At 36.0% G+C, this 23,945-nt stretch overlaps 1 protein-coding gene across 6 annotated transcripts; it reads left to right on the top strand.

The window, feature by feature from the left end:
* Positions 1–18,843: 18,843 nt before the first annotated feature.
* Positions 18,844–23,389, top strand: LOC112276722 (uncharacterized). 6 transcript variants are annotated; one of them, XM_024508339.3, is made up of 5 exons: positions 18,844–18,998; positions 19,207–19,289; positions 20,628–20,796; positions 21,832–22,246; positions 22,363–23,389. In XM_024508339.3, the coding sequence occupies exons 3-5, from the start codon at positions 20,693–20,695 to the stop codon at positions 22,630–22,632; spliced, it is 789 nt and encodes a 262-aa protein (XP_024364107.1). In that variant the 5' UTR covers positions 18,844–18,998; positions 19,207–19,289; positions 20,628–20,692; the 3' UTR covers positions 22,633–23,389. The 6 variants fall into 6 exon arrangements, with proteins under 6 accessions (XP_024364107.1, XP_024364105.1, XP_073387168.1 ...); XM_024508337.3 differs by having other exon boundaries at positions 20,436–20,796; XM_073531067.2 differs by having other exon boundaries at positions 19,207–20,796.
* Positions 23,390–23,945: the final 556 nt, after the last annotated feature.

Here is a 23,945-nt window from a genome sequence, read left to right as displayed (position 1 = left end):
AAGCTCTAAAACAAGGCGTTGATTGACTGACTTAGTAACGTCAATTGAGCAGATAGCCGCATGCGCTGCACTACTCGCTAGTATGCCAAAGTTGACTTGCATTTTATTTGCTTTCAGGTTTCCACCGTAACATCCCAAACCACTCCTGAAGGCAATTTATCGCGTTGAACCTCGGTAGCCAAGAGCGGAACCCTCGAGTCAACCTCTTTCTGCCGCTAGTCTTCGATAGTTCGCTGCTCCAATCCTCTGCCTTCACTGATACTAATTTCATAACCATGACAGTAGCAGCTTGCAAAGGACCCAGTTACACACACGCTCAAAACACGTGGGAAAATGGGTCCAACGTGGGTGCAGGCATTTAAGATCTCTGCGGCCGGCACCAAACGTGAATAACTTCATCCAATTCCGTCGATGGTTATGATATTTCCGATCAAACGCTGAGTTCCTATCCTAAGAAGAATGAACAATCTGTAGGAGCTTTATTTTGTGACAGATCTAACACGATAAGTCCACGAGCGACTTGAATCGTGGCGTAAACCTCCTGGATTGATCCGCATCTTGCACAGACGATGACCTCAGCCTCGACTGCGCTATTTCGTTGAACGAAGAGGGCCTTTTCAAGTTCTTGGTAGTCTCCATCTCTCGATGTGGAATATTAAATCCTGGATTAATTTTGGTTTGATTGAATGGAAACCCCGCAGCATGTGTGTGCACTTTATTGATACTATTACATCTCCCGTTGGCTTCGACACTCTTGGCTGCCCCATCCCCAGCATCTAATCGACATCTGCTAACTTCACTTCCAACATATCCAGCACTCTTTGTCTCTACAAATACAGCGCTCCCCACTTCGGAAACCATTCTGGGACCAATCCGGTACGAGCTGCGGAGCTCAATTGGCGACAGCGCAACCTCCACCAGACGATCCAGCGCCAACGCGCCACCACTTGCCGGCTTCAGAATCACGGGACGCGACATGCAGTGCTCTTTGAGCCGCTTCTTCGGCGGACACTGCTTCAGAAACTGCAGGCACGACTCGCACAGCATCCCCATCCCCGCGCCTGGGGTGCCCACTGATCCTGCCCCCTTGTAAGCGCACCTGCATTCCCACCCCTCATTCTCATCGTTTCTCATGATCGCTGCCCTAACTGCTTCTCCTAGACCCGCCTAACATAATCTGAACACCAACACGCTCCTGTAAACTTCACTCCTTGCTACGAGACCCAGAGATTTGCAGTTAGACTGGAAAACAACAGCCCACAAAGCACCTCGCTGACTTCGAGGCCAGGTTCCAGGACAGCGATGAATCGCCCGCTTCAAAACGTAATGGCCGCGCACATGCAAATCCTGCTACAGTGCCACCAGAGATTCATCCGTGCTTCGTATTTGTTGCCATTCATCACACGAAGAGGCTATAATGCTGGTCGACGTACGTGATCGAAAAATGGGCACGACTACCTGCTGGAGAGGGCACCATCAGGCCCACTATTCCATTCATTTCGGAATGATCCACAACTAAAAGGATTGTCGGAGGTAAACATGCGAAGGGTATTAGCTGTTCCCCGACCCCAGGGGCCTGCAACCTGGGAGAGTGAGACTGTAGTTGCGCGGTGGATAATTGTTGAATAATTTGGATTCTGTTCCGATGGGAATAAATATAGGCGTAGTAGTTCAGGGCTGGGGATAACGTCAAGGAACATTGAAGTGGAAGTAAAAATATAATGGATTCCAAGTGCGATCGTCGCGGACGAAACCCTGACACCAGTAACTGTGAATGGCTGCCGATATGAAGGGCGGAAGGAGGAGCGGATAATGGTCGTCAAGGTCCACAATTAGAAACATTCGTCGTTAACAGTGTCGCACCACGTAAAGGCTCCAGGTTCTCCCCGCCTTTGCAGCCGGTGTTTCCTGATCAACGTGCTCCACACTTCTAGTGCAGCCTTGACCTCTCCATGATGAAAGCTCAACTAAAACAGACAACTCCCAACTGGACTTCTTTCTCTGTGGGACCAAGACAACGGTTACAGTTCCAGAATTGTAGAAGGGTCATGTTACTCAGGACCCCAAAACTCGTGACCAGAATGAAGAAGCGTCCGAATGCCCATGCGGCAACACACACGGGTTTCAGCTCAAATTATTTCTGCTCATGAACTCGTTTCCAGTGGACTTTCTTCTTATAGTATGTAATTGTGGAGTGTGACCAAGAGGTGGCTGTGCTCTCAGTGCCTCGCATGGGCGGTACCCGCTGCAATGGACCACAACCCACACACACTCACAGTCAGTCAGTCAGTCAGTCAGTCAGTAACAAACAACGCCGAGAGGAAGGAAAGGAAGAAGAGGATGATGATGGTGGGGATGATAAAGTGGGTGGGGACTCACTGCCAGTGAGCAATAAAAAAAAACAAAAAAACAAAAAACAAAACAAAAACAAACATTCAAACATACAAACAAACAAAGAGAGAGAGTCAGTGCGTGGATAAATAAATGTATAATAGTATGTGGGTGAATGAATGAATGAAAATATTATTATTATTGATGGATAGAGTCCCCCCACCACCATGCCTTGGTCACACTATTAGTTCTCCTTCTTCTTCTCCTTCTTCTTCTTCTGATGAGCATGCTTTCCTCGTAATGCTTTCCAGGAGAATCCTTGCAAGCTTGCAGCCAGCCAGCCAGGTGAAGCTTCCCCATCAGCACGGTCGCTGGGACCACACCAAAAACCTCCTCTTTGTCCAGTCTCATGGAGTACTACTACTACTACAGCCCAGCCAAAGGCAACCCTAAAAAAAAAAAATACAAAAATACAAAAATGGAAGAGTAGTTGACACAAAAGCAAGCTTCTTTGCAAGTTTGTAGAGGAGGTTGGTGGTAACCACCCAAAGTCAGTGAGTGTCGACTAGAACACTCACTGACAATATGTCAGGATTTTGCAGTTGGGTGTGCTGACCATTTGTTTTTTATTTCAAAATAGAGTATTTATTTTTTTATTTTTGTTTTTTTTGTTTAAGTCTTCTTATTACTTCATGTAAACCTGAAATGAAGTAAACGAACCTTTCAAGATTCAATCAAAGTATGAACAGGAACATGATACCTTTTTATTGTTTTTTTTGTTTTCATTTTTATTTTATTTTTTAAAAAAAATCATGGTATTTCAGAAAACCACCAAATCTCCAATTTTGTATTAGGAAAATTATGAACATATTCAGTTTTATAAAATTTTGGGCATGTTAGTTTTATTTTGTAATTGTTTAATTTTTTTTTCTCCTTGAGTTTAGTTGTTGCAGTGGAATAACACAAACGTTCAATGATTTTGTAGGATCTATCATGTTCTTGTACTTTTATATAACAATCTCAATATATCAAAATTTATTAACATATTTTATTGCAACAATTATTGCAATCTGTTGCACACAAAATATTGTTGACATGTGACTTTTAATTAGAATGTCTCATATTGGATCTGATAATTTTAAAAAATTAACTCAACATAATTTATGTATTCTATTTTTATAATCAACAAATGCAGAAAAGAATAGGGGAAATGTTTTGTGAGAGTAAAAGTTCTATGACACAACTACACATGAACTCATCATCTGGATACAAAGGATTTAGAGAATTAAAATACATATATTTTTTTCTTTTTTTCTTTTTTTCTGTTGCATACCACAAGTCCACTAATATGAGATCTAATATTTAGTGTCAAAGAATTAAGTTTCAGTTTGTTTCCAAAGATACAAATGAAAAGATTCAAAAATATAAAAACAAAAACAAATATATACCACATAATCCTTTGCTGAGCTGCAACATCTAAAAAAGGAATTTTAGCAACTATCTTTATACAAATAAGAGTCAAAAGTTTTCATCAAAGGAACATGTTTCAAATTTAGGATTTATTGTATTAAAATAGTAGTTATCTTATTCATCCAATTGAATGTAATGGGGTCTTTACATTTTGTATTTATGTTCTTTGCATTATTAAAAAAAATGGTATTTTTTAATTACAATTGGCATCTGTTACATTAAACTTATTTACATCTTTAATAGTTCTATCTCACAGACACAACTTTTACTCCTTTTTCTTGTGGAGTGCATGATTTTTTAAAATTTCTACTTTTATTTGTAATATGCAATTAATTAAATTTTCTTTTGTGTTCAGTTCTTTTACTTTTTAATTTTGGTAAATGCATTGTTGATTTATTTTGAATATCTATAGTTTTTGTTATACAGATTTTGATTGATGAGACAAAAAATCATAATCACTCATAATTTTTCTTGTACAAGAATTTCTTGTGTCTTTTCTATTGGCAATTGTCATTCTGGTACCTTCATACTTTATAAACATGTTTCATTTTAAATAACATGATAGAATGAAAAAATATTGAATATTTCATAAATAAATTCATATTTTATAAATATACTTCATCAAAATATTCAGTTGGCCTTGCTTTTACATCTCTGAATTGCATTATCCAAAATCATAAACTAAACATTACTGATTATTTAGACTTCATTCTTCACTTCCAGTTTCACATATGAGATTTAACATTATTTGTTTGCTACATCAAAATTTTAAAACGCTTACACAATTCGGAATCATGAAAGTTATACCAACTTTTTCATTTGGTTAATCTTGAACAATGAATGATTTTTCGATATGCCATTTTAACATCTTAATGCATCCAAATTAAGCAAAATAAGCTATTGATGCATAGAAATATGTATGTTGAAGCTACTCTGGTTTTATTTATTTACTGATTCATTTATTTATAAGTGTGTAGACATCTAAATTAGAATAGTCACATATTAAACTGTTTAATGAATATTTGTCACTTTCAACAAAATATAAAAATATAAAATGTACCAGTAATAACAATCTAAAGTTGATTTTAAACTGCAGCCCATAAGGACTCTGTGCAGCTAAAGAGAAGGGAAAAAAAAAATAGTTCATGTAATACACTCAAATATTCCATAAAAATAATTTGTCAGGGCATAGGATCCAGGGTTTTGTTATTAAGACTCATGTGATGGACTTGACATAATCAGGTTGTGTCCAACACAAGAGGTACTTGAGATGGCTCACTCATGCCTCATCATCAAAGAAGCAATTCTACTCTAAGCCCAAAATTAATGAGGTCAACATGAGAAAGAAAAACCTAGATTTATCAAAGAAGTAAAGTACGATGATCTTTTTTCATGCGTACACATACATGCATATAGACAAACAAAAGAATGCAAAATAGAATTATTAAAACACTGAAAAACTGGCAGTGAATGTGGGTAGGGTAGGCAAGGAACTGCATGAATCTGAAGAGAAGAAACTGAGGGTTGTCAGCCATTGTCAAAGCCCTGAAATGTTTGCAGTGCTATGGGGGACAAGTTGATGAGTTAAAAGAGATGGTGAGAGAGCATATTTGACTGCCACTTCACATTATGCTGCAGACATTACCCTCATTGAATCCTTCCCATGCATTTATGTAGAGTTTGAGCTGCTGCACAGTCGCCTTTAGCATCATGCCACTTTGAGATGCGTGCTCGCATTAAAGACATTATTCTAACACACAAATAATACCAGAAATATCTAAGATATTGAGTCTACCCAGTAAAGATCTGTGAAAGTAGATTCACCAACCATAAAAATGCCAAAACTGCCAACCCTCCTAAAAATGGACAATTTACTTCACAAAAACAACCATGCTTTTGACAAGTATTGCCTACAAAAAAAATCTACATATTAGGGGGTTTCAAACATGGCCTTTTCAGGTGACATTTCACTTGTGGTATTTTCTCCAAGTATCCCATGATATTTTGACAAGTATTAGCTACCTCACAAGGTGGGTGATTTTGAAATCAAAATATCAAAAGAGAGGTAGATCAATTATCAAAAATTGCATTGCGTGCCTCAACTCTCTTCCCTTTTTGAATATCAGAGGGTAATAAAGTTTGAACAGTGATATTTTGGATTTGATATTTAGTAGGTTGAATCACCACCACTGCAATCACTGCAATAAAATACTACTGAACATTTATATTTTGACAAGTAATTTAGATAATTTTGGTGTTTAATGTGGACTTTGAATGTATTTATTTTTTTATGTTGGGAATAGTTGTATTAAATTATGCTCTGTTGAATTTTGGAGTGTTTGGGTGCTTAAAGAACATAGGAAAGGAGTCTAGTCTATTCTTCACTTTTAGTTTAAGATGGCATCCTCAAGGGCCATGATCAATGCTATATTTTCAGCAAACGATTTGTGACAAAGAATTTTAGAGTCTAAATGATGCAAAAGTTTCATAGCCATTGAAGATAGGAACATACATCTGAGTTAATGGGGATCAAAAAAATGACAACTTCTTCAGTTAAGAAAATTGGACAAGTAAAAGAGTAGAAAAAGCTGTATGGTATGGATTGATACAATTTGGTTAAGCAAGTTGGCTCAAAATAGCCAAATTAATTCAATAATGATGCTAGAACAAAAAGAAATATGAAATGATTTTCTAAAATTTAGGTTAAATGTGACTTGCTAGGTACATTGCATGCATGATTGGCAACTCTTTTGAACTTGCAATCCACGACCTCCAAAGGTTAGAATCTCATACCATAACTTGGAGACTTGAAAAACAACCTCCAAACACCTTGTAAGCACATTAGAAATTATTAAAATATTAGCAAGGGAGTTCAACTTCTTATGATCTAGTAAGAAACAAATCAATAACTATTAAAATTTTAAAAGTAAAAATAATAAAAAATAAAAAAATCAATCATCATAGTAACTGAGATGATGCTGGCTTAGAAAACAGATCTTCCTAAATACTAAAAAAATATGGATATTCTACTTCTGGGTTATTACAAATTTTTGGGGAGGAGCTAGAATTGAGTTTCAATTTAGCAAAGAAATGTTCAATTCAATTCCAGAAACCCACTAAGTTTATCCACTTCTTCATAATGTTGTGTATGAAGTTATAACTCCAAAACACTCAGGGTTTGTTTCATTTTTCAGTGTTGGGTACTGTGGTTGATAAGCTCTTTGAAACCCAAAGGGTTATGTCAGAAGTTGACGTTGGAATTCTCAAAATCAGGGGATTTATTGAGACATGGGACAACTCTTTGATGTTTTATTTTATTATTATTATCATTATTATCATTATATTTATTTATTTGTTACCAAGCATTTGTGCTCTACCAAAGTGGGTCGGTGCCCACTCCACAATCAACACAACAAATAGTTGACATAATGGTGGTTTCTCCAAGACATGGAACAATTTGTAAATTCTAATAATTTTATCATTCTTTGCAATAGTGATGAATGCAATTATATATATACATATACATATACTACATCAAATAAATATATAAATTACCTACCACAAACGATTGAATTATATTGAGACAAGCAATTTGCATCCTTATTGTTTGTCCTTTAATTGTTTATCTCTCTATATATATTATGATATATCACATATACAAGACATTAAAACATGCAATCCTTTTTCAAGAGAAGGGTGTGAGGGATATGGTCTATAACTTACAACATGTGGATTTTATGTAATACTCCTTAAATATTTATTTATGATTTTTTGGATTTTTTTCCCCTCATATTCCTTTTGGTAATTATTTTTAAATTTTGTTCTTATTTCATTCATGTAAGAAATTGCATAATCAAAACCCACTAATTTAAACTCCCGCAAGTTTGTTACATTAAAACTTTGCTGGATGTACATTGAAGGAAAATGCTTAAAATTGTTACATACTGTTATTTATGTCTGATCCTTCCAATAAAACTTCAAAATATTTTACTATTAAAATGATTTTTGTTTTTCCAATCTTTATTATACCATAGAAAATAAGATAAAAACTTATGTCAACGCTGTGAGGCTCCTAACTAATCACTTAAGTTTATTTTCTATTTATTTTTCATTAATGTATAGTTATTGATGGATGTAATTTTTAATAAACCCAACTGGGCTATATTAAAGTTCAAAATTTAACACATATAAAATTTTCTATATCAAGTGAAAAACTAATATTCTTAAAATAAATTAATATTCAAAATCAACTTGAAATACCCTTTTATATATATATATATATATATATATATATATGTGTGTGTGTGTTTGTATTGTTTAGATAAGTATGAGAACAGGGCCTATATCTCATGGGGTTCCTTCCTAGAAAGGAAATGTGGCATACATAAATAAAATTATGAGAATTAGCACTGGATGCCTCAAAAGAAGAAGGATGGATGACACCCACCCCAAAAAAAGAAGCACATTTCAACAGATCCAATTGGATCACCTCCAACTCACATACAAACATGCAATGAGACAACAATAAAACGAGAAGAATAAAAGTTCATACTACCCAGTCAATGAAGAAACCTTGATTGATTCCCTGCATAGGGTGTGAGAATCATGCTGGTCAAGGCCTTCTTCAAGCCTCTCTCTCTCTTTCTTCTTCTTCTTCTTCCACACAGAGAGAGAGAGAGCCCATTACTTTGCCAAACTTTGACATTTTCTTTTGTTTGCCCTCCAACTTGTTCAGACAGTTTGTTTCTATTTTTGTTTTGTCTTCTTATTTCTTCTGTTCTCTGTTTTCTGGTTTCACTTCTGCAGAGGTCATACCCTCTAATCCAAGTACAAACGGGTCATGCAGCTCTGTGCAAAATCCATGAGGCTAAGTTAGGATTCAAACTGGCAGGTGCTTTTTTTGGTGCTAACCAACCATTCTCTGGTGTAGTTTTTGGGGGATTGTGGACCTTTGTTCAGATATTCTCTTCACACCCACATCCTTCAACCAATCAAAGGCACTGCTAAAGACAGCTTTTTCTTAAAGTGCAGCACAAACACAGATTGCTTTGACTGAGTTAGGTTCACAACAAGGAAAGGCCATTGGTGTCTGCATTCACAAGCATTGACGGACAATAAAACTATTTCCGATTGGGGATTCATGATGAAGTGTGATTCACTGGATACAAATGCTGGAAGTGGAAAAGAAATACATAAATTTAATGATGATTACAAGAGGAATTTGAGATGAAGGTGTAGCAAGGGTTGTGATAATTTTGATCTGCTCATCCAATAATAAATAAATAAATAAATAAATAAAAGAGGCTTAAAATCCCTTCTAACCATCTCTTCAACATGGGAGGTCTCTTGTTTCACCAAAAAATAAACAGACATAATTTTGAAAATGAAATACATATGTTGTATGTTCATTCATGCATGTGGATGACCTCACAAGTAAGTGCACATGACTTGAGAGGGGCTACTACTCCTTCCCATTCCCATCAACCATTCTAAACAATCCCCCACATGATAAAACACAAACACCCATTTTACTGTCATATAGAGATTATGTGCACAACAACTTTGTATATTGAAGGAACCAAAAAAACAAAATATATATATCTATATATATATATATATATGGAAGTATAGTTTACAGGCCACTACAGAAATAAGTTCCAATCATTTGCATAGCTTGTATGGTGGTGATGGGTACTCAATAGTGATCAGAATCAGGGTGGCTAATCATGGCCAGCTTCTGGTACTAATTAGGGTGTGCAGCAGCTGATTGTGATGAAATGGGCATTGTACTAATCATAAGGCTAATCACAATTGTGTGTGTTATATGGAGGAGGCCATTTGCTGGGGATCCAAGGGAAGTAATGAGGGTTGTTAAGACAGGGCTGACACAATAGAGCTTGGGTATCATCCACCACCACCTCAAATAGTTTTCATCCATCCATCCATCCATCCATCCATTCATCCATAGGCATGTTATTGGTGCCACCACTGATGATGTTTTTTTTTTGTAAGAGGAACACCCCCTCAACCAAAAGGATGTTACACTCGTCCAATGTCATATCCCAACAAGTAATCCATTTTGTAACCCTTGTGTGTTGGTTGCATAAAAAGAAAATCAAATAAGACTATTAGGTGTCACTCACAAGCAATGTATTTTTTATTATTTTATCAATTTAATTTTTTGTGTCCAAATTTTCTAAAGAATCACAGATGTTCTTTGTGCAAGAAACATTTTTAAACACCAGTACCCATGTCTACATAGTCTTTTGGAGATAGGTCTCTAGAACTAACTAACTAACTAACTAGCTAACTAACTAACTAACTAACTAACTAACTAACTAACTAACTATATATATATATATATGATTTTATTAATTTACTAATTTCAATAGATTCCTAAAATGTTTGTTCCAATTAAGTTCATCAAAACGGATGAAAGTGTGATTAGTTTTTAAGGACATTCAATAAATAGTTTACAGATAAAAACATGTATATTTATTAAATGCCATGTAGTTTTCTCACAAACACAATAATTCCTATTTCTTCCTCTTTTATTAACATGTGACATGTAAAAATCTCTATGACCTTTGCAATATTCAATCACTACGTTATGTTTTTAGAATATAATAGTGTAAATTTTAAATTTCGATATATACTAATATATATTTATTATTGAATTATTTTAAACCAGTAAATTTCAAAATGTGATAATACCAATATCCAATATAGATATTTACAAGAGAAATACACATAGTAACTTCTTCTTTACCAATCTATGATTTAGACCACATAGTCAATGTGAATCTCTTGATGTCTGATTAATATAGGTGTGTAAATATATATATATATATATACACACACACACACTTATATACAAAGAAGGAAAATAAAATAATAAACTAAACAAAAACACAATGGGTATACACACAAGCATTAAGGGCCTATGTGAATAATATGGTAAAGCAAGTTATGTTTAATAATACACGATATTGTAATAAATCATTAAAAATTAACAAATAATTAGAATGTAATTTTAAATAAATATTGTACATAAACTAGATTTAAAATTTAATACTAAATATAAAAGATGTAAATATAAATATAACTGAATATAGATTAGAACACAAGCATGATTGTAATAATGCAATGGAAATCAAATATGAAATGCCACTGGACATTCTTGTATGGTTTTGGATTGAAGCATATTTTTAGTCTTTGTATATACATAAATCAATAAATGTTGAAGAAGTTATGAATGTTTGTTGATTTTTGATTTTATCAATTTTTTTAAAAATGTTCTATTTTTTCTTTCTTGTTACCATTACAAGTAATATAGAATATTGTGACAAAGCACACAACTGTTTAATTTTACAAATATATATGTATATATATAATATTGTTATTGTCACCACATATCACCTTTGTTCAAAACCTTTCAAATCAATCAATTTTTTTTGTTCAGCACCTCACAAACCATTTAATTGGACAATTGTTTTGATCGGAAGAAAAAACAACTAAAAAATACATTGAATGGGTGGTGCATTGCAGTAGCAATATAAATAAAATGTGGTGGCATTAGCAATACCCTATATATATATATATATATATATATACACATACAAATGTCGAAATATGTGTGTATATATATATATATATATATACACATACAAATGTCGAAATATGTGTGTATATATATATATATATATATATATACACATACAAATGTCGAAATATGTGTATATATATATATATACACACATATAAATGTCGAAATATATGTGTAAAATTTTCAATCCCTTGACCACTAAAGTTTAACATCTCTACATGATTCAACTTTTGTCACAAATGATTTGAATATCCTTTAACAATTGTAACTTAACCAATCCACTAAGATAAAAATCAAACTTCTTTTCTAGCAATTATATGTTCAAAAATAGCAACAGTTCATCTTCCAAAAACAATTTACATGAAGCTTTGTTGAAAGGTTGCAAAACTTCATTAAATAGAATCTATTGAAGTAGATAGATACATGTGTTTTTACTTCATGACTAGCCATTTTTTTAAAAAAGAAGAAAAAGAGCTACTTAAACATGTAACACTTGTGTGTAGTGGATTTGCAATATTAACTTTATTAATAATTTTATGTTTTTATGATTTGAAAGAATCTCATCCAAATTTAAAACTTGAGCACAATAACATGAGATTCTAATGTGTGTGCATACATATGCTCACATGTTCAAATAAACAGCTGAATGAGATGATTCTTTAAAGGAATTATTTTTCAAAATGCTTAATGCTAGAATTAGTTAACACTAAAAAGATGCAATTTCACAACCAATGGTTGTCCCAAATTAGTCGCGCAGAAACTCCATGAGTTCAAGAAGCTCATGACCTGCAGCAGAGTGAGTGATAAACCCGCAACCCTAATCCACCGTACAAACCCCCACATCGTGGCCTTTTAGCTGCCGGAAAAGGCAACTTTGCCGAGTCGACTGATTCAGCCAAAGTCTGGCACCGCATTTGTGGTTGCCCACGTTTTCACGCTATGGCGGTGCATCAATGCTGCAGAGGAACCACAGAGAATTTATACCCACAATCGCAGGAGAATAGAAAGAATGTTCGAGGGCATGAGGAGGAAGAGAGCAGCAAAAGCAAACCCTCGTCCGCGCCATGACAAAGGAGAGCTGCTGCTGCCATCGCACTGGCTGAACGTGGCAGAGGAGGGGTCGAATGTCGCACCGCCAGCCGTTGTGGGTTGTCAGACAGAGTGAGGGGAAGGGGAGGAGGACGGGGGAGGAAGGAGAGAGAAGCCTCGTGCCCTTCCTTGCTTGCCCCTGGCATTCTTGTTTCTTCGTGAGGGATCCCTTCTCCAGCGCCAGAAACCAGAGCCAGGGCAGTGGAATTATTGGCTTCTGCGAGAGGGCGATGATCATCGGGGCTCTCTTTTTTGGCTCCTTTTATCCCTGGTCTTTCACGTGTAAGAATCTCGGATTCTCTGTTGAAGAATTCTGCCTGGGCCACCAAGCACATTTCTGCAATGTGCCTCTCTCTCTCTTTACTCGTGCTTCTGCTCTGTACCAGCCGGCCACTTCTGTGCTCGCTCTTTGGCCTTTTTCTCTCTCCTCTACTTTACACTAATTTTTTATTATATTTTAATGTTATTATTTTAATTATTAAAATAAAATTATTCTTCTTCAGGGTGGTTTGTTCTCGAACTTCCCGAAAGGTGCTGCTGTGTTATTATACAGTTGGACGCACACATTTCAGACATAAATGATATCTTGGTGAGAAAAAATACCCATGCCCTTCAGCTACGAAGCGTACAACATTGGCTCGCATGATCACAGTGAAACTCCGGGAAAAAGGATTCATGTTGTCTTTGACTTAAACGAAATAAAGCCAGTGAGCAGTTACAGCATTCCAAGCTTACTTCTCACCTTTACCCGATGTTGAGAATTCGGCTCCTTTTCGGGATGAGGTAAAATCCACAAATCTGGAAACTTATGCAGTCAAGCAACTTTGACATTCACACGCCCGTGCGCAGACGTCAAAATCCAATTGTGATGTGAACTGAAGAGGGCGAAGGGGACCCGGAACCCGTTCCCGAATGCCCCAAATTTGGGAAGCCGTTCAAAGCGGGGCACTGAGCAGATTTTCGCACCAGGATCGTCGCTTTTGTTTGTTTTCGCCCCACAGTTTGGAGCCGCATTAAAAGCTCGTCTTCGAAAGTGTGACTCCACGCCCCCCTTCTTTTACATTCCACACTCCTCCTGTGCACCTTACAAGCCACATTCAAACCCGAAGGCATGCATGGACCAAACAAAGGAGGAGTGAGGGAGCTAGAGGTCCCCCGGCAACAGCAGCCAAAGGAACAGTGAAGTAAGTGTCACACTATCCGCCCCTCCTTCACAACCGACAGCTAGCTCCCCTTTCCTGGACCCTTCCCCACGGTACAGTGCGGGCACGTCATCTGCATGTATTTGTACACGCGGATGGATGATTGTATATAATGTACATATGTACATATAAGAGTATATATGTACATTTATGTGAACCATCCCCTCAAGTCTTCACGGTAGTTTGGCCGGCAGCATTGGAGGCGGATTGTTGTTTCTGAGGTAGGGATGACGTGGCCTACCGTTGACTGACTTACTGACTCACTGACTGCATTGGTATTGATATTTGTACCCCCTAAATGTGTTCATCTATATATTTTTCATCCATCCAACCACTATTACGACGACTACTACTACTGCTTGTAATGTTGTTATTACTTACTACCACTGCTGCTACTACAAGTGGGGGAGGAGAAGGAAGGAAAGATATAGTGCAATGCCAGGTTTGGGGAGTAGCAATAGAAGAGAATATACATACACACACACACATACAGAGAGAGAGAGAGAGAGATATATTCTTATATTGATTGACTTATTATATTTGTTTATGGTTTTTGTTGTTGTTGTTGTTGTGGAGTGTGGAATTGTAGTATGTTCCCTCTTTGTCTGTCTGTTTGTTTAGTTTCGTTTTGTCTGCTTCCTTTTTCTAAACTGATTCCTATTGCATCACAATGATGATGATCAGTAGTAGTAGTAGTGCTGGGAGTGCTGCTCCCTTTCTCTCTCTCCTCCCTAAAATAGCAGCAGCAGCTGAATCAGCATTCTTTATTTAATTCATTTGTTTATTTGTTTATTACATGTTCAAGAGTGCAAGTTGTGAAGAACTACTGTAAAGTGTTTTGTGGAGGGAGAGTGTGTGTGCACACTTTCTGGGCCACACCATTGTTAAGGTGAAAGAGACACCCACAATGAGATTTTTACTTGAAAGGAGGGTGGATGAGGAATGGAGAAGTAATGCATGCATATGGAAGAGAGTAACAGATGAGGGCTTCGATATAAAGTGTGGTGAAGAGGGAATATGAAAGAAAGGCTATGTACATGAGGAAAGGAGAGAAGGGATGAGTTCTCTCCTTTAATGGAATGACTATCTTATGTATTTACTTGATTATACATATATATATATATATATATATATATATGTTTGTGTATGTGTGTGGTTTTCCTACTTTTCTTTGCATTTCTTGCCCTTTAGGGATAGGCTGCACATTGTAAATCTCCTGCCTTTACTAAGGTTATACCAACAGAGAGGAGACTTTATAATCAACACATACAAATTTAAAACATAATCTTTTAATTGAAACATCAGATTTAAAAACAAGTGAAATACATAAATTTATTGTAACTGAAAGTAAGCGAGAAAATTCTATTTACTTATTAATTTCGTATAAATTGAAGCTTTCCAAAATAACTAAAGCAATCATTTTAGAAATCAATGGAATATATCAATCTCTGAATTAGTATTTTTGACATTATTTTGAAAGTACGATAAAGGTAACTGTTATTTTTAACATTTTTTTATTCTTTTACTATCTTACTAACAAAGAAATCTGATACTTGGAATTTTGGTTAACACTTTACATTGAAATAATTTATTATTTCCTTAGTACTAAATATAAACATAAAAGGAAAAATTTAGATATTAAAGTTTTTTTATTTATTAAAAAATAATAAAAATATTTACATACTTATATTTTTATTCATGCATGTATATATATATATATAATTATAAGTATAATAAATTTAATAAAAATAATACTATGTTTAATTCTATACATAATATGTTTAATTCTATACATAAAGTTGTAAGTATTTAAACATGTATATATATATATATATATAATCAAAATCTTAATGTATTGTCATAGACCTACATATCTACTCCAATAATTACCTATACAATTAGCTAGAAATTGATAAAAATAGATTAATTTCATAATATCATCTATAAAAGCTTCTCAGAAGCTTTATAGATGCAGTTTTGACTTTATATGTATTTGTAGTTGATTAGAAGGTTAAAAACTTGGTCAAAAAATTAATTATATGTCACACATATATAAAAAACTTGCCTTGCAAGTTAAGATATGTATCTTGCAAAGTCAACACATGTTAGAAGTCCTATAGAATATTTCTATGTAGCTCTTAGTTAGATAGCATTTATGGAGGCAAGAGTGAAGTCTTCTTCTTTCTTGTCAACTCTTTTCTAGTCTTTAGTCTTGTTTCAAGACTTTTTAGTCTTCTTGTATTTAGAAAAAGCCATTTTAGTTTAATATTATATCATCTTTCAATAAATGTTTAGTCTTTTTGAGTGACATAAGAATGCCTTGATCTTTTACTTCTTTGAAATTCATATCTTTGACATATATTCAATACACTTAACTTATATCACCATCTAATTAAAGAATATTTCAATATATATATATATATATATATATATATATATTATCAATATTATTTTTAGAATATTTTTATTTATTATTTTTTGGACATCTATAACTTTTATTTTGTAAGTAGATTATTTTTAATTTAATATGGTGTTTGTTTTGCCATATGAACTTAATACAATTAAGAAAGAATAAAAACAAATAAAAAAATAAAATATTTCCTAAGGCATAAAAATTAGTAACTTCATGTGATAAAAAAATAATACAAAAAATAATCATTTTATAGAGAACGAAACATTGGAAAAAGAATGAAGTTTTTATGTTATAAAGTAATCAACAAAAAAAATTATAGTTAAGAAGACAAAACATTGTGTCATTTTCTTTTGTGTTTGATGTTTTACTTACAAGGCTAGGAATATTTTGAAAATGCTTCTATGAATTTGTTATCAAAGACAATCATAATATTTAAGTAAAATAATAAAAATAAGTTCAATTTTTAGAAACAAATTATATTTTTGTAGTTCTATTGGTGTGTAATATGGTCTTAAAGACCTCTTGTTGATTTTTATTGTTAAGAATCTTTAATGGAAGAATTCTATAATCTTAATATTTAAAATATCCAATAGATTTCTTTATGATCTTAGTTACATATATCCTTTTCATCTTATATTTTTGTTTCAAACAAAAAATTTAGATTATTTATTTTTTAATAAAGTTATATAGATTTAAACTTATAATAATTTTAATCCAAAATTATACATATCTATAATCACAAAACAAATAAAAAAAAATACACTAACCAATGGCATGACAAGAATTGGAAGACAAATGGAAGATTAGAAGTTTGGATGAAGATAAATAAAGGACATGATGATATTTTCATGTACTTAAGTCGAGGCCTTAACATAATAGAGACATTCTTTTTATTTGTATGGAGATTAAGTCAATGTAATAGTAATTGAGATTTAGCAGCAGACTTGTTTTAAGTCTCCTTGCTTATATAGATCCTTAGAATTTTTAATTATGGTAAAGCTTATTTTTATTCTAATCTTATTGTAGATTGATTTTTCAAGTATAATTGTATAGAAATATTGGAAAAGAAAAGCATTTAAATCACACACTAAACTACCTTAAAATAATATCAAAATCTTTGTAGATTCATCAAAGGTTTTGTAGAAATTTAGAGCATTACTACTAGTTGGCATCAATGAGGATGCAAGATTGGTAAATGGCATGGCAGCATAGCATATAAGTTAGGGTGGCCTCATCATAGTCTCCATCTATTGATGTTAATTTGCTCTCTAGAAAAAGGTGAGGCCAAGAATGGGCCCCAATGAACCTATAAGAGGTAGCTCCATGGTGTCTGATATATTAGCTATCAACAATCCTGATAGGTCTCAAATGTGATGTTGCTAGGCTGTTGACAAGTGCCAAATCCAATGCTATATGGTTGTCACGAATATATGCATGTAAGCCAATAATTACATGTATGAATAAGTAGAAGTAAGTAAAAGTAGGTAAAAGTATGTTAATTCTATAGTATTTGATATGGAAGCTTCCTAGAAGCTTTATAGACACTACTTTGATTTTATAGGTGTCTTTAATTGACTTTTTGGAATTAGAAACGTGGTCAATAAGTTGACCATGTGCCATACATATTGTTAACTTGAAGACTAAGCTAACTATGTGGCCCACATGTAGAAAAACTTGCCTTGTAAGTCAAGGCATGTATCCTACAAAGTCAATACATATTGGAGGTCCTATAGAACGTCGCCACATAGCCCCTGGTTAGATAGTATACATAGAGACAAGAGTGAAGCCTTCTTCACTCTTGTTAACTCTCTTCTTGCTTTTAGTCTAGTTTCAAGGGTCTCTAGTTTTCTTGGCTTTTGGCAATAGCCATTCTAATTTCTTTTTTAATATATATATCAAGTTATTTCTATTTTGTCATCTTTCTATGAGAGAAGTCTCACTTGTTTATTTGTCTTTATCATGTTCTTATCCTTGACAATGACTGCTTTATACATGCTTTATTTAGATACTACAACGAGGCCTGGCCTAACTTCACTAAGTTATTTCCATAGCATGCTGGTGAAAAAATGGAATTAAATAGTTAATATGTTATATATATTTTAGTTTGATTTTATTATTAAAAATAAAATTATAACCACTATAATAAAATATGAATATGATTATTAATATAAATAATATTTATATATTTTTTAATATTAAAGTTTAATGTATTTGTAAAAGTTTAATGTATTTCAAGAGAGTCCTAAATGTGATTAGTTTAATTGCTATGTAGAGCAATTGGAGAGTTGGACACACATATTTATATTTATGTATGAATATAATTATGCATATATTCTTTTATGTTATTTTATTTTTCTTTGCATCTTAAGTTGCTATTTTGTTATAAATTATAAAGACATTCAAAGCATATACAATATTATATTAAAATTGGGTAATGATTTTTTAATATAATATAATTTTTAACAATTTTAACAATTTATTTAATCAAATTTTGAACTTTTTATCATATGTATGTTAAATTATGATAACATATTAAATTTATAATTTCTGTTAGTCCTTATATTTTTTTATTTATACTTTCTCTCTCCTTCCTTCTTACCGTGTTCACTTTTTCAATATTTGGTTTTTTCTCAAATGTGTGTGTGTGTATATATATATATATATAATACAGTGATGCTCTCTCTGATGAGGGGAACGGGAACGTAGTTAATGTGAAGCAGTTAAAGGTATTGAGGGAGGGGGGGGGGTCTGACAACTCAACCTCGCGTTGAATAACTTAGAAAGTGCGTCACAGAGACAGACACAGAGACAGACAGACAGACACAAGGAGAGAGAGAGTGTGTGTGGGTGTGTGTGAGCGGTGGCTTCTGCAGACATGATGGCGAAGGTTTAATGGCCGCCTACTCTTTTCTCCCCTATTATCTCTTTCCAACTCTCTCTAAAAGTGTCCCTCGCCCTTGCTCTCTCTTTTTTTTCATTCATTCTTTCTCCGTGGCTGCTTATGTGAGATGATGGTGTGCGGCTGGAGTGATTACCGAGGGGGGTTGTTGCAGGGCAGCCGCTGATTAAGCAAAGCACTCTTACTAATTTTGCAGGCCGCCACAGGACAACGCACTGCCAATGTTAGTTAGGCGCTGCTGCATGCAATTGCTGAGGAGGAGGAGGAGGAGGAGAGAAGGTAGAGGAGATAAGATCCCCCCTGCCTCTTGGGGTTTGATGAGTGTGGGATTTCGGGTGTATGTTTATCCATCCGTGGTATGTGTCAACAGCCAAGAGATTCGTTGTGCTTTGCTGCGGCTGGCCTTCCTGAATTTCCGGCTCCATCCGTGCTTAGGTGACCCTTGCCTGCCATCAATCTCTCAATCAATCCCGCGCGCCCCGCTCCGCCTCGCCCTCTCCTCTTCCCTCTTCCTCTCCTTCTCGCTCTCTACCTCTCCCTCTCTCTGCCTCTCCCTCCGACACAGCCTCGGCGTTTCTGAACAAGAAGAACGTCGTCCAGGCGTGTTACGTCAAGATCAAAACGGTGTGCAGACTGCAGTACTAATCAGTTTCACCCGAATGCTTGTTACATGTAGGTCTGAGAGTTGATGTTCTCTGGTAGTCTCCGCCCTTAGGTTATGAAGCGCACTCTTGTGTAGCATGTTTCTGCGATCCAAAGAGAGAATTAATACAGTAAACCTTTTCAGAAATTTCCTGCAGATCCACTGAAACGGCCTGTGAGGTGATTAGTATCTTCCATTTCAAGTGTCTAGCCTTCTGAAGTCTCATGCCTGCAGCTTTTCGTCATAATTGGGATTTTTGTTGCTACCGCCTTTTGCTCAAGCCTTAACCATTGTTAAGTCGAAGGTCTCTTGTCCTTCTTAACGGTGCGTACCGAACTTAGCGCAGTTGCTGTTTGTTCCTACTTCATTACCGGGTAATCTAGACTGAGGCCGACTCTTCTTTCAGAACGACGTACGACTGTTGAAGCCTTTCCTCACCATTTTCAGGTCGCGGTTAGATGATAGATCAGTTATTGCATGTTAGTCCTGGTCCTCTATGGTCGGTATTCTTCTCTATCACATTTTTTGCGTGAGATTTTATAGTGTCACATCTCCTATTTCATCTGCCTTGTAGTTATTGTAGGGAGTGGTTGTATAAACGAACGGAACGTCTGCCGCGACCTGTCGTGCAGTTTACACTGGGTTGCAACATTTTTCTGTAGCTGAATTTTTTGCAGTTTTAGCTTCAAGCGTTGATAGGAATTCTGATTCTAGGGTAGCGCTACATCTTGAATCAGCTCCCAACTTCGCCTGAATCCATTGAACTTATTCCTGCACTTCAGCGTGTACATACAGCCAAACCTCAGCACACATGAAACAACTGTGCCACTCTTGCTCGCTACAACAAATAATCACAAGCAAGTACACGTACAGCGCTTCTTCAAACGAACTGAAGTTGGATTTGTAGAACAGGATGCGGAAGTTTCTACTGTAATAGAGCTTGCTGTGACACGAGTATCGGTATGAACCAGCAGGAATATGGTAGCTGAAGCAACGAGTTACAAGTGAAGTGTGACCTTGAACCAGCAAGTGAACAGTCATGGATTGCGTGGCGGCCTCCACGGTCGATTGCAGCATGTGTGGCGATGTGGGATTTTCTGATCAACTCCAGCAATGTAAAGCATGTGTTCGCGTTCAGCACTCGTACGTGCTCTTTCCTTCTGGAGATCACTCGTTCTTATATTTTCACGAAGACCTTGCAATCCTGACATCTTTGGACCTATCCTTTCCTTTTGCCTAAATTAGTGTATGACTGTTGAGCCTCACGGTCAAATTTTTCGACAACTGTAAGATTTCGGTTTACGTATTGTTAATCTGGACTACTTGTGGTTGCTAGTCTAGCACTTTTCAGCTCGCACTGGATTTAATTAATCTCCTGTTCCTTAAGTATTAGTGGCGTACAGGAGTGTTATGTTTAGATATTCGGCGGTGGCGTCGATCATGGCGGATCCTAGATAGATGCATCACACCTCGTCTTATAAATTTTCTTTATCGGCGATTTCATTGCCGACTGCTAGAAATTCATGTTACAGTGATGTGAATCGTCTGCTACGATCTTCATGAATATAGGAGAATGCTGTGATAGAGGAGTTGCAACTGAATTTCATTTGAATCGTTGTCATCGTTCTCATGATAGCGATATTGATCTTCTAACTGGTTGACAGAAGTCATGATCCTCAATTCCCCTTGGGTGTGTCCTTAAGAACCGAAGTTTTAGTTGGCTAGTATGGCGTCCTTTTTCTGAGTCACGGCGATTGCTTCAAGTCAAGAATCGTGCTGTAATTAGAGGGGAAGAACTGGACCAGCGAGTGATGCACCATCAGTGTGTGATCAGATACTCCCGTTTTTTATGGTCGTGCAGGAGCGCTGATTTGTAATGGATATCCCTCCGTCGAACATTTATTCTACTTAGAATTGTTCTTATTTACTTATTGCTATCGCATAGGTACTGCGTTATCGATACTTTTCATTGCCCATGTCTGATATTTGCACTTTTTGTTTCAACTGCCAAAGCCATGCGCTTGATTTAAGTTGTGATCTTAGACATCACCGCAACAATTTTAACAGTCCCGTATCGTAATGCTTCTACCAATATAATGTTGTCATTGGGTATGTTCTGTGATGGTTTAACTGAGTGGAAGCTTCGGACTCAGACGATGTAACTGTTGTCTTTGGCAGATATTGTTCCGCGTTGAAAGAGGGTCTCGAAACTGGAAACTGGGTCTGCGATTGGTGTAGATTGGAGAGACAGCGTAAATCTAAAGTTGAGAAACATGCATCCTTCGTATCAAGAACGAAGGAGGCTACTCGAGAATTGTCACAGTGTACGTTAAAATCCTCAGATAATGGCCTTGAATTTCTAATTAAGGCAGTGCTGTCAACCAAGGAGGAATTTCCTCCATCAGCTTCTTTGACGACCAGAACTGGAAATTGTAGCTCCAACTGTTCTTCAAGTGTAGAGAGTGAGAAATTGAGTTCTGGCGTTCGTTCTGCCTCTTGCCCGCTCGGTGGGGCAAGATCAAATCTGCGCAAACAGGGCGGGGCCATTGACAGTAGCATTTCAGATGAAGAAGGAAGTATTGGAACTGTTCAGGTATTTCATCCACATATCTTATGTCATCTTTGCACAATCCTGTAGTTGCTGAGTTTTGCAGGCTTGGGCATTGTTAGGTCTAAAAGTATGTTTAATACTGTATTTCGGTTTCACAGATGCGAACGAGTGCTTCTTGTGACAATAAGCGAAGTCCAAGCAGCCTTCGTTGCAGTGTTCGAGGAAGTAGAGGTTTGAAACAAAAGCATTCGGATGTAAAGACATTAAGGACTCAGATGTCATTGCCATCAAGACATAATGCACCTACACCATTAAAGAGGCTCTCTTCCCTCAAGGTACTGTCTCGCTCCAACAACATTACAATGGGAGACGATCAATCGAGGGGTCTTGTGAGACGATACAAGTCATTATCCGACATATGTTATTGACTTTTCTCATGAACACTGTCTGAAGTTCACCGAGATAACATTGTTGTTCACCCTACGAACCCACGTCAAGTTGGACATTCTGCTGTAACAATTTCTTGCCTCTTGCGACAGAGAAGGTTTGTGTTTCTACACATTTTCACAAACTTTCGATGAAATCTGGATGCTTTGACTAAGACTAAGACATTCCATGGGATTGGCTGGGCTTCTAACCGTTAGTCTCCTCAATGTGCGTGTTCACTGGTGAAAAGTGAGGGCACGTCCTAAAAGAGTGCCCCTTCTCGAGTGTTCTTTGTTCGGAACATTTTCCCTTATGGTTTTCGTATGCCTTAGTGGGGCGAGTTTATCTACACCGGTTAGAAGGTGGGATGGTTGTGCACGGTTAAGCTCAGTTGGTCTTTGGATCTGTAAACATAGCTCTATAAGAGAACCACTGGACAGAATCCAGATTTCTCTTGTTGAGAAGAGTTGTTCTCTATTATAATAGTTCGGGATTCTGTTTTTCAGGACTTGGCACTGTCGTGAGTTTACTGCGTCTAGGCAGAATTCTAGTCCATTTCTGGGGAGGGATAGTTGCAGCACATAGGGCGTAACCTAATAGAGGGATGTACAAGAACAGAAAAAACAAAAAGGATTGTATCTATTAAAAATCGTTTTCTGTTTTAGTAGACCCTCAAGTGGCTGTTGTTATCCGACACGAACCACTTGTCTTCAAATGTGTGTCGACCTGTAATTCTAGTGTTAAATCCATTTTTCTTAATTTGCATGCAGTGCTTGTGGTATGCACACATCACTAAAAACACTTATTAATGTGCCTTTTTAAAATTTATTATTACGTGGAAACGTTGCATATGATAATTAATATTATTATTAGCAAAGTAACAATCGTGGTATGGCATAATTCCTTTTAGCATCTTGTATGCTTCGATGCAGATTAATAGTGAAGGAATGGGACTTAAGGCAATCTGTATGGTTCCCTCAAAGGTGATAGCAATACTTGGATTTCCACATGGAAACCTCATCTCTAGTTTTTTTTCTAACCAGGTCTGGATTCACATGGATGTGAATTAGTAGCCTTAAGATGAATGACTGGTACCCTAAAAACAGGTTTACTAAGGGCACCATAGCAGAAGATCATTCTGAGAACAAATCACCGTAGATCTATTGGAGCTGCAAGATTCTTGTCTGCAGATGAGTCAAATCCAGGGCTATCCATCCAAATCTAGGGCTGTCCATCCAAATTTTTGCCATAGTATGCAGGAATGAGGGAGGAGTTTCTTCAGGAGGTGTGCAGAGGATGTCCCTTTTCCTCTTTT

This window comes from Physcomitrium patens, chromosome 24, assembly GCF_059467195.1.
Source record: "Physcomitrium patens ecotype Gransden chromosome 24, ASM5946719v1, whole genome shotgun sequence".
NCBI classification, from domain to species: Eukaryota; Viridiplantae; Streptophyta; class Bryopsida; order Funariales; family Funariaceae; genus Physcomitrium; species Physcomitrium patens.
The sequence above is the reverse complement of the archived record's forward strand: the minus strand, read 5'-3'. Positions and strand labels throughout refer to the sequence as shown.

What these genes read in the sequence shown, in the direction of transcription:
- LOC112276722 (XM_024508339.3), top strand. Translation starts at nt 20,693, where the DNA reads ATGGATTGCGTGGCGGCCTCCACGGTCGATTGCAGCATGTGTGGCGAT. An exon ending in TGTGTTCGCGTTCAGCACTC is followed by an intron (nt 20,797 to 21,831) that starts GTACGTGCTCTT and finishes TGTCTTTGGCAG; the next exon opens with ATATTGTTCCGCGTTGAAAG. An exon ending in GAAGTATTGGAACTGTTCAG is followed by an intron (nt 22,247 to 22,362) that starts GTATTTCATCCA and finishes TCGGTTTCACAG; the next exon opens with ATGCGAACGAGTGCTTCTTG.